The sequence below is a fragment of the Rhinopithecus roxellana genome, chromosome 4, assembly GCF_007565055.1.
Source record: "Rhinopithecus roxellana isolate Shanxi Qingling chromosome 4, ASM756505v1, whole genome shotgun sequence".
NCBI classification, from domain to species: domain Eukaryota; kingdom Metazoa; phylum Chordata; class Mammalia; order Primates; family Cercopithecidae; genus Rhinopithecus; species Rhinopithecus roxellana.
In genome coordinates, this window is record NC_044552.1 from 73753681 (window position 1) to 73770085 (window position 16405).

The 16405-nt window shown below is 40.4% G+C and overlaps 1 protein-coding gene across 1 annotated transcript in view; it reads right to left on the reverse strand.

Moving 5' to 3' along the window:
* The window catches only part of CCDC162P, a 29076-nt gene that overhangs the window by 7519 nt on the left and 5152 nt on the right, over positions 1-16405 (reverse strand). The window contains 6 exon segments of the mRNA XM_010371624.2: positions 1252-1454; positions 5864-6092; positions 8140-8261; positions 8986-9186; positions 15207-15263; positions 15266-15339. Coding sequence (XP_010369926.2) covers positions 1252-1454; positions 5864-6092; positions 8140-8261; positions 8986-9186; positions 15207-15263; positions 15266-15339 — 886 coding nt within the window.

The following is a 16405-nucleotide window of genomic DNA, read 5'->3' on the forward strand; positions in this document are numbered from 1 at the left end:
TGATCAGAGAGGCATTTGGGAAGGCTTGGAAGAGAAAAGGAACAAGGGAGCTGTTGCAGGAAGTCAGGGACCCTGAACAGAGGGACCGGCTAAAGACATGGCAGAAGAACATAAATTGTGAAGATTTCATGGACATTTATTAGTTCCCCAAATTAATACTTTTATAATTTCTTACACCTGTCTTTACTGCAATCTCTGAACACAAATTGTGAAGATTTCATGGACACTTATCACTTCCTCAATCAATACTCTTGTGATTTCCTATGCCTGTCTTTGCTTTAATCTCTTAATCCCGTCATCTTCATAAGCTGAGGATGAATGTCGCCTCAGGACCTTGTGATAATTGCGTTAACTGCACAAATTGTTTAAACATATGAAATCTGGGCACCTTGAAAAAAGAACAGGATAACAGCAATGGAGATAACCTTAAAGTCTGGCTGCCTGTGGGCCAGGCAGAACAGAGCCATATTTCTGTTCTTTCAAAAGTAAATAGGAGAAATATCATGGAATTCTTTGTCTTAGCAAGGAATATCCCTGAGAAAGAGAATGCATTCCTAAGGGGAGTCCTCTGAAATGGCCGCTTTGGGAACGTCTGTCTTTTACAGTTGTAGATAAGGGATGAAATAAACCCCAGTCTCCCGTAGCACTCCCAGGCTTATTAGGATGAGGAAATTCCTGCCTAATAAATTTTGGTCAGGTTGGTTGTCTGCTCTCAAACCCTGTCTCCTGATTAAATGTTATCAATGACAAAGCATGCCAAAACTTCATTAGCAATTTTAATTTTGCCCCAGTCCTGTGATCTCGCCCTGCCTCCATTTGCCTTATGATATTTTATTACCTGGTGAAGCATGTGATCTCTGTGACCCACACCCTATTTGTACATCCCCTCCCCTTTTGAAAATCACTAATGAAAACTTGCTGGTTTTGCGGCTTGGGGGACATCACGGAACCTGCCGACATGTGATGTCTCCCCCGGACACCCAACTTTAAAATTTCTCTCTTTTGTACTCTTTCCCTTTATTTCTCAGACCAGCCGACACTTAAGGAAAATAGAAAAGGACCCACGTTGAATATTGGGGGTGGGTTTCCCCCGATAGGGAGCAAGGTGATCATGTTAGCCATTTAGAAAACTCTGGCTGCTCTGGGAGCAGAGAGAGGGTAGGCTTGTAGGCAGGGAGTCTCATGGCCTGTTTCCCCCCATGTTTTGCTGCAAACCGTATATTCCACCTGGGTCCTCTGACCCCCACTGACTGAGCTAAGTGTGCACTCTCCAGGCTCATTTCTGTCAGCCGGTGGCGGAGGGTCAAGAGTTCCAGAAGTTTGGAAAACATCTCCAAGAGTAGCACATGAGAGTCTTGGCCTTCTTTTTGTCCTTCGTCTGCTGCAGACTTGAATGCCAGCAGGCCTATCTCCCCCACGAGAAAGGGATCTCCCATAACTTTAGCTGAAAACAGCTGAAAGAAAACAAAATATCCTTTAAAACATAGAAGAATTTTCACATTAAAAAAATACACTGTCTGTCAGTGGCACAAACTCTGGATCCAGATTTCCTAGGCTCAAGTCCTAACTTTGCCACTGAGAAGCTGTGAGATTTTGGCAATGTACTCAATTTTGTTGTCTCTCAATTTTCTCATCTATAAAGTGGTGATAAGGATAATAACAGTCCTTACTGCATGCAAATAGATACTAACTTCCTAAAAGGGCTCTTGAGAGGGTTAAATGGGTCAACATATGCAAAAGTATCTGCTGTTATCATTATTATAAATGTTAAGAGTCTAAATAAACAAATCTCTAGATACTCACTGTGGGTATACTTGTCTATGCCAAAGACAAACTAAATAGAAATAGAAGTCCCTGATTTTTAAAAGTATTTTGGTGGCCAATAACAATTTTTTTTTTTTTTTGAGACGGAGTCTTGCTCGGTCACCCAGGCTGGAGTGCAATGGAGCAGTCTCAGCTCACTGCAACCTCCGCCTCCTGGGTTTAAGCAATTCTCCTGCCTCAGCCTCCTGAGTAGCTGGGACTACAGGCGTGTGCCACCATGTCTGGCTAATTTTTTGTATTTTTAGTAGAGATGGGGTTTCACCATGTTAGCCAGGATGGTCTCGATCTCATGACCTTGTGATCCACCCGCCTTGGCCTCCCAAAGTGCTGGGATTACAGGCGTGAGCCAGCATGCCCCGCCAACAATTTTTTTTTTTTTTTTTTTTTTTTTTTGTGTATACCTCTCTAATTACAGTTTCAAAATTTCAAAGTATTTTTACATATATTAACTCGTTTTTATTTTCACAAGATCCCCATGAAATAGGCATCACAGGTATCATTATTCCCCTTTGTCAGTGAGGGATCTGAAGCAACATGAAACTTTCCAAGGTCACGCAGCAAGAGTAAACTTGGGCTTCCTAATTCCAAGTTCAGCTGTTTTACAGTACACCAAACTGCCTTTCCAGCATTCCTTCACTCAGAGCTGGCCCTGGGTGATTTGTGAAGTAACCACACTGTCCTTTAACACCCTGCTGCCTTGGTGGGTACCTCTGCTGTAATATCTTTGCTGTCTTCGAATATACCACTCCCAGCAACCACCCAGTCTGGAGACCCCCCCATCTGCCTCTCTGGTTTGGCTCCCCAGGATACATAAGCTCCTTTGTCTATCCACTTATCTACCAAAAGACTGTGCTACTAAAGGATGCAATTTCTAGGCTCTTAAAGTTTTCCAAAGTGGTAACAAAGAGACCTATTAAATAAATTCCTACATGTTGTTTGAGGGCATTTTCTGACCTAATATAAAATATTAATCTGAATATTTATCACTTACAGGTATAAATTTGGACAGATTTCAAAAATAATAAAACTGTGTGGCAGCAATGGGAGATGACAGGTATCCCAGATATTCACTATGATTTATAAAATAATTTCAAATACTTTTTTTTTTTTTTTTTTGAGATGGAGTCTGGCTCTGTCACCCAGGCTGGAGTGCAGTGGCGCGATCTCGGCTCACTTCAACCCCCGCCTTCCGGGTTCACGCCATTCTCCTGCCTCAGCCTCCCGAGTAGCTGGGACTACAGCCACCCGCCACCATGCCCGGCTAATTTCTTTTTGTATTTTTAGTAGAGACGGGGTTTCACTGTGTTAGCCAGGATGGTCTCGATCTCCTGACCTCATGATCCACCTGCCTCGGCCTCCCAAAGTGCTGGGATTACAGTGTGAGCCACCACGCCCGGCCTCAAATACATCTTTTAAATGTGGTATCATAAGGCAATATGAAAGGAATCTTCAATTAATGGTGGTAGAATAAATGGCTGGTAATTTGAGGAAAAATTCTGTTTTGACTCATATCTCACATACCACACAGATGCATGCACACACACACACTCTCTTTTCTCTCTCTGTCTGGTGAAATATCAAGAGAGTTAAATTTTTTTTATTATTTTGTTTATTTTTATTTATTTATTTATTTTCAGATGGAGTCTTGCTCTGTCACCCAGGCTGGAGCGCAGTGGCACAATCTCAGCTCACTGCAACTTCTGCCTCCCAGATTCAAGTGATTCTCCTGCCTCAGCACATCCTTGAGTAGCTGGAATTATAGGTGCCTGCCACCACGCCCAGCTAATTTTATATTTTTGGTAGAGATGGGGTTTTGCCATGTTGGCCAGTCTGGTCTTGAACTCCTGGCCTCAAGTAACCTGCCCACCTTGGCCTCCCAAAGTGCTGGAATTATACTCGTGAGTCACTGCACCCAGCCAGAGTTAAATATTTTAAAAATAAAGCCAAGCACTTAAAAATTAGAATAAAATAAGACAAATATGAAAGATCTGGAGTAAGATTTTTTCTGAATTTAGGACAGAAGAAATCATAAAGAAAATGATTAATAGATTTGACTACATGAAAATAAGTTTATGTTAAAAAAAATGGAAAGACAAATGGAGAGGCTGGGCACAGTGGCTTGTTCCTATAACCCTAGCAATTTGGGAGGCCAAGGTCGGGGGATCGCTTGAGCCCAAGAGTTGGAGACCAGCCTGGACAACATGGTGAAACCTCCTCTCTAATAAAAATACAAAAATTTAGCTGGGCATGATGGTGTGCACCTAGAGTCCCAGCTACTCGGGAGGCTGAGGTAGGAGGATAGCTTGAGCTGGGGAGACTGAGGTTTCAGTGAGCTGTGATTGTGGCACTGCACTACATCCTGGGCAACAGAGTGAGTCCCTACCTCAAAAAAAAAAAAAAAAAAAAAAAAAAAAAAGGTGCGGTGGGGGGGATGAATGGGGAAATATTTGCAGAAAATTATAGACAAAAAGAAGGTTAAAGTTCTTATTTAAGAGAAGCTCATGTAAGTAGATAGGACTAATATTAGGATTCCAACAGATAAATAAAGGGAAAGAACAAAATTCACAAAAAATATAATTAGTAACAAAACATTTGAAAGACTATTTAAGCTCAATAAATAGCAAGAAAATGCAAATTAACAGCATAATACCACTTTTCATGTATATGTGTATATTCGCACATACATCAATCATATGCTTTTGCCTAATACTACACAGTATAGCAGAACTGGTACTCTTAAAATATATAAGTGTCATTATAAATTGGCACAACTCTTTGGAAAGCAATCTGCTAATATGTATCTAAATATTTAAATTTTATTTTAGTAATTCTGTTCCCAAGAACCTATCAAAAGGAATCAATTCAAAATATGGAAAAATCTTTATGTAAAAATATATATCTTATAGCATTTTTCATGATAATGAAAACTTGGAAACCACTTGAATGTCCATCAATAGAGAAATGATTAGAGAAGTTTTTATTCATCAGATATGGGAATTACATGTGGTCATAAAGGTAAGTCTAAAGATGAGTTAGCATTATGGAAAAATATGTAGTATAATGTTAACTGAGAAGAGGAGGAAATAACAATGGACAAAAACTATGATTATGGCTATGTACAATACACATATTAATAATACTTAAATTCAGAAAAATAATGATATGAATGCATTAGATTGGTGATATTTAAATTCAATTTTGTTCTTTCTGCTTTTGCTAGAATTCTCTGTGATTTTATATTATTTTGGTCACTGTAAAATAAAATCAATTTTTACTTTAGTCAGGAGGGGATAGGAGGCCAAGGCAGACCTATGGAGCAGACAGTTTGGGCAGTGGGAGGCCTATGAAAGTTTCTTTGTCATATAGCAAGTATGCACACAGAATGAGGTCAAATTGGAAACCCAGGGGTAATCTTGACAGCCTTAACAGAAAAAGAAAAGGATTAAAATCCAACTACAAACACCATGTAAATCATTAACCCACAATTTGAACCATGGAAGAGCTGAAAGGGGCTTCAGAGATCACCAAGCTCACCTCCGCCTACCTCCCCTACCAAGTACACAAACATAATTTTACAGAAACAGTAAAGTGAGGTCTGAGAGGCTAAGAGACATGCTCAGAGTCACACAGCAAGTGAATGGCAGGACTGAACTTGAATTCTGATCAATGCTTTCTGTCTTCTGCTCGATCTTGACAAAAAGAACACATTTAGGAAGTGTCTTAGTGGAAAGAAAATATAACATTTTTAATTAAAATATATTTGTTAAAATATAAATAATAAACCAGAAAACATTTCCCACATACCCACATATATCACCTTTCAAATTTTAATTGTAGCAGTATCTTCACAAATGAGAAACTTTGACCCCATCCCCCAAAAAATCACATAAAAATGTTGGCAAGGCTTATGACTGAGCTCTGTCTCTAGCCAAATAATGGGGGAATAGAGCCAAACAGAAAAACAAAGCTAAACAGTAACATCTGGAAAAAAAAATTCTCCCTGCCAAGGACCCAACTATCCCCTTCAAAAAGAACTTACATCTTTCTGGAGCTGTGCACTGTAGCAGGCTTCAGGCGTGGCTGGGGTGAGCCACAGGCCCAGGGCCAGCTGCAGGACATGTTGCTCCAGGGAGGCGAGGCCACTGGCTGATGTGGGTCTGCAGGCATGGCAGGCCTCTTGGAAGAGGTGCTCTAGGGCTTTGGGGATAAGCGCTACCAGGCTGAGGGAAGGGTGGAACTCCAGCAGATAAACATTTTTTGAAGCCGGGCTTGAAGAAAAGAACAACAAATGACAATTTTACACAACAAACTTAAAATTCAAAAGATATTTCAATTTTATATTTTTAAGGACCAATAAAACAGCTCCTATAAGTCCAGTGCATTATGAAAAACTGAGAGCTCAGAGGGACCTCAGAGTCTGAGAAACTGCTGGGTTGCATGACATGTTCTTTGCTTTAATGTGAACCTTTAAAAACGGAAAGACACAGATGTATATTCTAGATGCTCAATAAAAATAAGACTATACAGGCCGCACACAGTGGCTCACGCCTGCAATCCCAGCACTTTAGGAAGCCGAGGCAGGTGGATCACGAGGTCAGGAGATCAAGACCATCCTGGCTAACACAGTGAAACCCCGTCTCTACTAAAATTACAAAAAAAATTAGCCGGGCATGATGGCAGGCGCCTGTAGTCCCAGCTATCGGGAGGCTGAGGCAGGAGAATGGCATGAACCCGGGAGGCGGAGCTTGCAGTGAGCCGAGATCCTACCACTGCACTCCAGCCTGGGCGACTGAGCGAGACTCTGTCTCAAAAAAAAAAAAAAAAAAAAAAAAAAAGACTATACAGCAAAACTGTCAACATTTCACTAATCAATATTTACTCAAACATATAACAAAATAGCTAAAAAGTGACTACATAAAAAACAAATAATTTCCATGGTTATCAGTTTCTATTTTTCATCTGAATCTTTATCCCTTCTTTCCCAAAATGTTAACGGACAAAGACAATTTTTAAATTCTGTACATAACTGCTAGAATCATTCAAATTGACTGTAAGGGTGTTATATTTCATAAATGAATGAGGCCAGAAGCAAAAAAAAAAAAAAGTTCATCTGTGGGTTATTTCTTTAGATATAAAGGGTTCAGCACAAGTTGAGAGTCCTTCTATACCTACACAGAACTGAAGAACATTGTAACTCCCTTTACATTGATGCAAATGGTATCTTTCTTAGTCCTGAATCTACAAAATAAAAACAGCCTAAAGTCTGGAAAGGAATCTCACCAAGCAAATAATACTTGCTTTTGAGACTATTCTGGCAGGTTTTAGTATCCATATAACCCTAGCCTGTTCTGCCAGAAACCATTTCCTGAACAGTAAATGTTTGCCATAGCAAACTGCACACACACAGCTGGTGTCTCAAGTTTATTACAGAGAAGAAATCAGTCCTGTGGAAGATCTATGGAGAAAATGCAGAGTTTTGAGCCTGGGGCTCTTTCTCAAAAAATGAGAATCTCAGATATTTGCTCCCATGATGCCCTACCTGTCCCCAAGATAATACCATAACCCATTATGGCAATTTCTTACATAAAGTCTGCCTTTACTGCTGGACTGTACACCTCACAGGAACATAGAACCATGCCTGTGTTGTTCATATCTGTGAGCTAACCAAACACTTGTTGGATGTTGAAATTTTCTCCACCCATTTGGAGGCAATTGAGAGATTGTGATCTAGAGCCATGCAGATCAACCTGCGGCTTGTCACCTGCTTCCTAGTTTCCTCTACCCTCAAAGGTTAAAAGGGAATGAGGGAGATGGTTATGTTGCCTATCTAGGGGGTGACAAAGTGTGTACCCTCTCTGAGTGGTCACAGGAAATTTAACTCTGTTCCTTAAATTTAACTCTGTTGTGACCCTCCAAGGCAAATCTGCAGAAACCTCTTTAGTGACACTTACATAAATTCCTTTTTAAGAAGCTTTTAAGCACCTCCAAGTTTTATATGTAGGCTCGTGTGATGCATCTGGTTAAATCCTGACAGCATCTCAAGAGCAACTGCTTTTTCCCCAGGCCTTTTCAAGAGAATAATGATTCTGTACCCAGTGGCATACACTTAAATTCTAGCCTCCTATTCTTTATTATTCACAAAACAAAAAGATATTCAATATACAAGGGAATCCCTCCTTCGTGGCCTTTGTACCTACTTCTTTCATCTCCCCCAAGCACTTGAGAAGTGCTTTATATAGTACTGAGATTTAACACTCTATCCTTAATTAATCTAGAAGATCACTTGTAAAATGTATAAAGACAACATCAACTTACCAGCTATTGTTGGTGGAAATAAGTTGTTTGCAAACTATATTAAGGGGAAGTTCAAATGTATTGCTATTGTCCAGATGATCCTCTCGCCAAATCCTCTGGACATACTCCCGCTGACATTCTATCTAAAAACGTAGCATAAACATTAAAATTAGAAAAGTTAAACTTTCCCACGGCCATGAGTTACAAGCCTTGACATGAGAAGGGACGAAAGTCCCTTTGTGTCTCTTCATCATTTGACTAATTTTCACCCTGACATTGTTTTGAAGACTCTTTTGCAATGGGTTGGTTTCTCAGTCTGAGCCAGATAGCCAAGGGAAGCAAAGGCAACTGACTTCAGACAAGTTTAAGAAGCAAAAGAGAAATCTTTCTGTTAAATAATTGACTACACAGAAAAAATTTCAACCAGGTGGCAACAATCCTTTGTCTCTTGCTTGCTTCAAGGCATTAGCGTTTCCCTAGAGGACATACAATATGATGGTTTCTTTCAGTGTCCTAAAAATAATCACACTTAAAAAAAAATAAACACAATTTTATACATTAATGTCAAAAAGATGTATCATTAGTTCTTCTTTCACTACAAATAAACTTTGCAATCTAATGAAAACTAAGGTCATCAATTCCTTGTGGACTATTAACTCTAATTAGGGGTGGAAATCTCTCTTTAAGACCATAGTTATACTGGGATTTCAACAATGCAAATGAGCTTACAAATAAGTCAGCTGTACATGCTGGCCTAGAAAACACAGATTTCAGATCTCCAATGGAAGGAAAACACTATTTTTATTTCCGGCCTGTGTTTTCCATCCTGTTCTCGCATGTAGTATTTTAAAACCCAACTACACTCACCTGCTGGGTGAGGATGCCCCTCACTAACTGCAGGTGAAGCCTCAGGCAGGTACATTCCTCTTGGTAGGCCTTAATGAAATAGGAGTGGCTGAGATCAAACCTTGGGCGCCAGTGCACGATGTCCGTCATCACTTGTGCTAAGGCGAACCTCTCCTCAGGGTCCAACGTGTGCTGGTAGGCTTCAAAGTAACTGTCAAGAAGCTGCAAATAAGGTTGGTAGTCAGGGATCAGCAGAGGCAGCCTTGGGGCCCAGCAAAGAGATGGGAGGCCCCACTGTGGGGATGCAGTACCAATACAATGCCGTGCAGCTAGTAAACCTACAGAGTTAGACAGGGAAAGGGAAAGAACACAAACTTTGGAGCCAGAAGAACTAGGCTTGAGTTTGAGTTCCTGCTTCCATCCCCTCTTCCTCTGGTATCCATAAATAAAAAGGGGGTTAGGTAATTATATAATAATTATTAGCTCCAATCAGACAACACATTAAGACAATGTGTTTATCTCCAACACCTTTCTCCGAGGACTCATTCTCCTTCTTCCATTTTATTCCATCACCAAAGCTAAGTAGGTGGCCGCCTGACTTCTACAGTCTCAGCTCCGCTTCTGACTCCTCCTCTTTAATAGTTTGTTCACATTTCACCTACGCAAAAACGATACAGGAGTAGAATGGAAGGCTGAGGGTAAATGTGCTTCCTATATTTAAAGTGATTTATCCCAGACTGAAGTCCTCTAGGTTGGGCCTTACAAACAGAACTCTCCAACACATCAAGTGTCCAAAACCCCAGTGGAGCATCTGTTTTAGTGGAGTTCGCAAGTCTTTTCTAAAAACCTAGAAAAGCTTCCAGACATTAACTGCTGAAGAGGGTTCTTAGTGTGGGAATTCAGAAAGAGATGTCTCTTGATTTTGCTTTTACATTTGTCTGTGAGCTTAAGGAATTTCTGTTCTGTGTGTAAATTCTATTTGTGTGTGATTAGTCATGATGCTAATCGGAAAAAGCTCTTCAGAGATCACTGGGTTGGAATTCCCAACTGGGACCCTAGGGCCAGATAAGTAGCTCTGATGTGTACAGTGCATAATAAATCCCTTCTCCTGTTAATCTGTCTTTTGTCAGTTTCATTTTCAGAGCCCAGGCACTGAATCTAAGAAAGCAGAGGAAAAAGTTTTTCCTCCTCTACACAAAAGAGTTGAACCCTTGAGGATGAACAGCACACTAGGAATCAAATACTGCTTTACTAAAAGATACTTTATTTTGGAGACCCAGTGCTAAGGCTCAAGGAGGAAGAGCCTGAAGCACTTTATTTAGCACCTGGTTTTGTAGGATGTCCTTCGGGTATAAGGGACCTTGGATCAACCTTAGTATGAAAAGGAAGACACCAAAGGAAACTAAAAGCTCAGGTCACAGAGATGCTCCACAAGTCAGAAACTCACACATCAAGAGTGCAAAGTGAGGGAAGGTGGAGACCATCCTTGCCTTTAAATGAGCCCCAGGGAAAATGATGCCAGCTGGGTGATCTCGGTTACCTTGTTCCATCCACCAACTTCTGCTCTATAATAACACTCAATTATTACATAGCAGAAGACAACACAGAAATGAAGGAAGAATGACTGGATCGGGGTAAGAAGGGTGTCCCTCAGTAGACCCAGGTGAAGTTAGGAAAGAAACAATTACTTCCCTAACTCATTCTGGACTCACTTGAACCTTTTTAGCTGGGCCAGGGCAATCCCAGAAGCTGGTTTATCGTATTTATACTTCCTTGACCTGTTTTTGCACAGAGTCCAATTGTTTGGTTATTTAGCAGGGGGAGTTTGTGGGGAGTTGGGGGTGGGGGAAGGGTTCTAGATGGTGATTCCAACCTGATACCAGACTGCAGAGGCTTATGCTAAATTGCCATTTTATCATTGTCGATAGGGCTGTCAGATTTAGCAAGTAAAAATATAGAACATTTAGTCAAACTTGAATTTCAAATAAATAAATACTTTTTTAGTGTAAGTATGTCCCAAGTATTGCACTATTTTATCTGGTAAACTTAGCTGTGGGGAAGGAAACTGTGGCTCTCTTTTTAAATTGATGAAGCTTCTTCAAGCTTTGTGCTCAACCTTGAGAGGCTCTCAGATCATTGCATAATTTTATTATGAATTCTTTCCCAACAGGAATGGGGCCAAGATCTTTTTACCTCATGGGTTCTATTTATTATCTGTTTGCTAAGTGGCCCATTTCCATTTCAACTCTGGGCTGGTATTTGTCTAAGAAGTTTTCCCAGTCTGTCAAATGTCACCTGTGTGTGTCAAAAGCCAACTCTCAGGCAAGATAATATGTGGTGCATGCTGATGGTAAGCACAAAATATTGGAGAAAATGGGAAAATAGACAAAATAAATAATCTCAAACCTTACTGTGTTTATATTCTTTTTACTTCAATTTTTTTTTCTGGGATTTAAAAAAAACTTCTAAAATAGTATTTTAGGTCAAATGAAAGTGCAAAACAGAAAATCTTTGCTAGACCCAACTTAGCACAGAACATTTTCTTTTTGGCTTTTCTAAGGAATGATCTTTTTATCCAGTACATTTGTCCTTCGGTAGCTGTAGAAAGACTTAGCAGATGGTACAATGTCACTTAGGAGCTGCTACAGCTGATACCTGACTTTTCTAAGAATCCCTTGATCTACCTAAGTTTCTACCAGCTCTATTTTTATGAGCTTCATAAGGATTTAAAAGAACCCAATATGTTCAAGCAATTCTTAACCCTAGTGATACCAATATATTTAACAATCAAAAACAGCTGAGGAAACTTGGCTGTAGGAAATAGTACTGGGGGAAATAAACCACTTTAGATAGAAATCCGGCTTATCCACTAAAAATAGGCTCTTTTGACAAAATTTCTGACTTGCCCATTTTACACTTTTTGTACCTATAGCTCAGTTTCTAAAGGGAATTTATTCTCAGGATAGAAAAGAGGGAGATATTTTCACCAAATGTTTTTAAGTCAAAATAGTTTCATTTACCACAGAAGGAACTAGTGGACCGTCCTAACACCTTACTACACAATGAATCCTAGGCTGAAATGTGGAGAAATCAGTTCGTTTTTCAGTATTTTCTGCCTTCCTCCTATTCTATTGCCACAGAGTCCTGCCGGGGGCCTCCAAAGGAGGCCCAGAGGCATTGAAAGGGAAGGTAGGGAGAGAGAGTACAAAAAGTGGTGGGGGTGCTGTTTAAAATTCATGCCTGGGCTGGGCGGGGTCGCTCACGCCCTGTAATCCCAGCACTTTGGGAGGCCAAGGCGGGTGGATCACAAGGTCAGGAGATCGAGACCATCCTGGCTAACACAGTGAAATCCCATCTCTACTAAAAAGTAAAAAAAAAAAAAATTTAGCCAGGTGTGGTGGCGGGCTCCTGTAGTCCCAGCTACTCGGGAGGCTGAGGCAGGAGAAAGGGGCGAACCCAGGAAGCGCAGCTTGCAGTGAGTCGAGATTGTGCCACTGAACTCCAGCTTGGGTGACAGAGTAAGACTCCATCTCAAAAAAAAAAAAAAAAAAAAAAAAAAAAAAAAAAAAAAATTCATGCCTGGACCCATAAACTTGTTGAGTTTAAGGATCCTGTCTTATTTATATTTCATATAGCCATTCCAGTTACTACACTGTGCATCTAAATCTCTCACTCCGTTGATTAAGGTTCCAATGGGCAGATTAAGACTCCAGACTAATGCTGTAGGGGCTAGTTATCATTGAAAAGAGGAACATTTTTTTCGAAGTCCAAGGCTTGCACTATTGAAGCCTGGCCAACTGTTTGCCAAAGGGTGGGTGACCTACATCTCTAGGAGTAACAGACCAACCAGAGAGCAGATGAAATGGTGAACCATCTATTCTACTAGCAAAACATTTCAAAGAAAACACTGCCATTTCCCCATCTTCTGACCATATCATAGTGCACTATAACCTGGTTTCCACCCCCACCATGCTTCTGAGAGTCCTGCAATGCTGCCAGTGACCATTTGACCAAGCTGCTTGGTTTTTAGGAGTTCCTTTCTTGACGTTTCACGGAACTCCACAAGTAACCATCCCCTCCTAATTAAAACTCATTTCTTCCTTGTTTCTCTGGTCTATTTAGTTTTACTGCTTCTTGTTTCATGACCTGCCCCTTAAATGTAGGTATATTACTCAGGGGCTGGGCGCGGTGGCTCATGCCCGTAATCTCAGCACTTTGGGAGGCCAAGGCAGGTGGATCACTTGAGGTCAGGAGTTTGAGACCAGCCTGGCCAAAATGGTGAAACCCTGTCTCTACTAAAAATACAAAACTTTAGCTGGGCATGGTGGTGTGCACCTGTAATCCCAGTTACTCAGGAGGCTGAGGCATGAGAATCGCCCGAAACTGGGAGGCAGAGGTTCAGTGAGCTGAGATCGTGCCACTGCACTCCAGCCTTGGTGACAGAGCGAGATCTATCTCAAAAAGAAAAAAATATATATATGTAGGTATATTACTTAGGGCTGCATTTCAGGTATCTCTAGTTTCTCCCAGTTGTTTTGATTCATCATTGTGGTTCAACCTCCATATTCATACCTCAGCTCATACCTGTTCCTGAGCTTCAGACCTATAGCTCCCCACAAAACATTCACACCTGAGTTTCAGCAAACCCCCTCAAATGCCTTGTTGTTCTAGGTCCTATGTCATTTTCCCCTCTAAAGACACTCTTCCTCCTCCTGGGTTCAGTTTCAGTTAATAGCCTCCTCCCTAATCCTCAGGAAGTTGTTTCAATTCCATCTTTACTTTCTTGCCCCAACTTCCAGATCCAGTCTTCCAATCCCGCCATTTCCACTTCTACAAAGTATTCTCAGGTCTGTTCCACCTTCCTAGTCTCACCGCCTCTCTGCCTTTCTATTCTTCTATTGTCATTGTATGCTTCCTCCTAATTTTTCAAGTCACTGTTGCAATAACTGCACTTCTTCTCTCAGGGGCGCTCTATTCCAATCCATTCTCTCACTTACACCCAAGGTAGCTGTTAAAAACACAGCTATGATCATATTTCTCTCTATGGAAACTCACTAATGGCTCTTCTTTGTTTATAAGATGAACTCTAAAACAATATAATTAGCAGTTCCTTTATAGGCTGCACCCAAAACACACATGTGGCTTGTTGCCACCCATCATGCCTTTACATCCCAGCCATAACAGTCTTCCTACCATCCTCCAAGAAGGTAGGATTTTATTTCTCAAAATAAAATCCCCCAAGCTGGTCCTTCCCATTTACATTCCCCAGACATTCTAATGCTATTTCGTCTGCTTAAGAATCTTTTCTTCCCTGCCAGACAACATCTTACTCACGTATTTAGTATCAAGATTAAATATCTATTCCTCTGGAAAGGCTTTCTAGCATTTCTTACACCGGACAGTGCTCCCCTCCACCAGGACAAGTATCTCTGCAAAGTACCCATGACTCATGAATGTACTCAATTATAAACTGTTAGTAACTAGGTTATAATTTTTGCTTGGAGATTGAATCAACTTTTGTAGGTGACAAATTCCTTAAAGATAAAGATCATTTTCACTTAGTTATCTATATGTCCCTGAATGCCTGGAACAGTCCCTGGCGGAGTAAATACTTCATATTTGATAAGTAAATGCCTAACAATTGGTGATTATTAGAAGGGCTGATAATCCATGCTAAGGGCACAAATGAAGAGCAGTAAACCTGCAGTGTTTCATTCATTGTTGGGATATGAACCATTTGTGACACAGTGATGATTTAGTAACCTGCTATTTCATTGCTTTAAACTCACCCCCGTAACATTGCACTCAGCACCCTGTCCAGTGCTTTCACCTACCCACATGTGGCATATGCTTCTACAGGCCATGATCAGGTCAATTTGTCTGTAATTAGCAAAGTGAGCATTGTCCCTATGACTGCACAATGAGCATGAATGAAATCATCATTCATTCTCACTAAAAGCATATATATTATAGGAAGGAATTATACAGTCCTGTAACAAATAATACCTGTAAGATAAAGAAGTGTCTTTCACATTTTGTTTTTTGTGATGAATCTCAGTAAAGAAAATAAAATTTATTACATCCTTATAACTAGCCAAGATTATTTAAATAAAATAATTATTCTCTTGATTGAGAACTTTTCTAAAAGTCTAACTGGGTTTTACAAAAACAAAAACAGAAAAAAGACTGGATTTTGTAAGAATGGTTTTTTAGCAGACATTTTGTCTCCTAGGCAAGAATACCTGGCCCTTGTTTTCCAGAAGAGCTGCTTCCCAAGTCCATGTGTCATACAGCACAGCACAGCAAATCTGTCCACACCTGCATGGGCCCATCCCCAGTCCTGGCCACTCTTTGGCTGGCTGCCCACTTTGTGACCTGGGAGAAAAGAGGGTGAGAATGTTTACAGACAGGTCTTCCAAGGAACCTGTTGCAATTAGAAATGTGCCCCTTGCAATTTCTCAAGGATCTAGAACTAGATGTACCATATGACCCAGCCATCCCACTACTGGGTATATATCCAAAGGATTATAAATCATGCTGCTATAAAGACACATGCACACATATGTTTATTGTGGCACTATTCACAATAGCAAAGACTTGGAATCAACCCAAATGTCCATCTGTGACAGACTGGATTAAGAAAATGTGGCACATATACACCATGGAATACTATGCAGCCATAAAAAAGGATGAGTTTGCATCCTTTGTAGGGACATGGATGCAGCTGGAAACCATCATTCTTAGCAAACTATCACAAGAACAGAAAACCAAACACCGCATGTTCTCACTCATAGGTGGGAACTGAACAATGAGATCACTTGGACTCGGGAAGGGGAACATCACACATCGGGGCCTATCATGGGGAGGGGGGAGGGGGGAGGGATTGCATTGGGAGTTATACCTGATATAAATGATGAATTGATGGGTGCTGACGAGTTGATGGGTGCAGCACACCAACATGGCACAAGTATACATATGTAACAAACCTGCACGTTATGCACATGTACCCTAGAACTTAAATAAAAAAAAAAAAAAAAGAAATGTGCCCCTTGGATTATCAGCTCCATCTCAGAAACAGAAATGCTGAACCAGTCCCTGGGACAAAGCCTGAGTTCATACTTGTTACTTCTAAGTCAACAGGAGCTTTTGTTTTTGTTTTTAAAATTCAGTTTTAAAGACTAATCTTAGAAATAAAATAAAAAATTTAGTTAACAAGAAATCTATGCTAAAATGCCTTCAAACCCACAATTTAAAGGCAAGGTATACATTTCTCCTTCTCTAAAAACAAATCCCTGTGGTTTAACAACAAACTCAGTTTGACTTGCTATTTCCATCATTGTGAAACGTTTCCAAGATATTCTTTAATTATGTTAATTACTAACTTAAATCAATGAAGGTAATTTTCATTATTCAGCTGATTTTTTTAACTTTGTTAATGCTA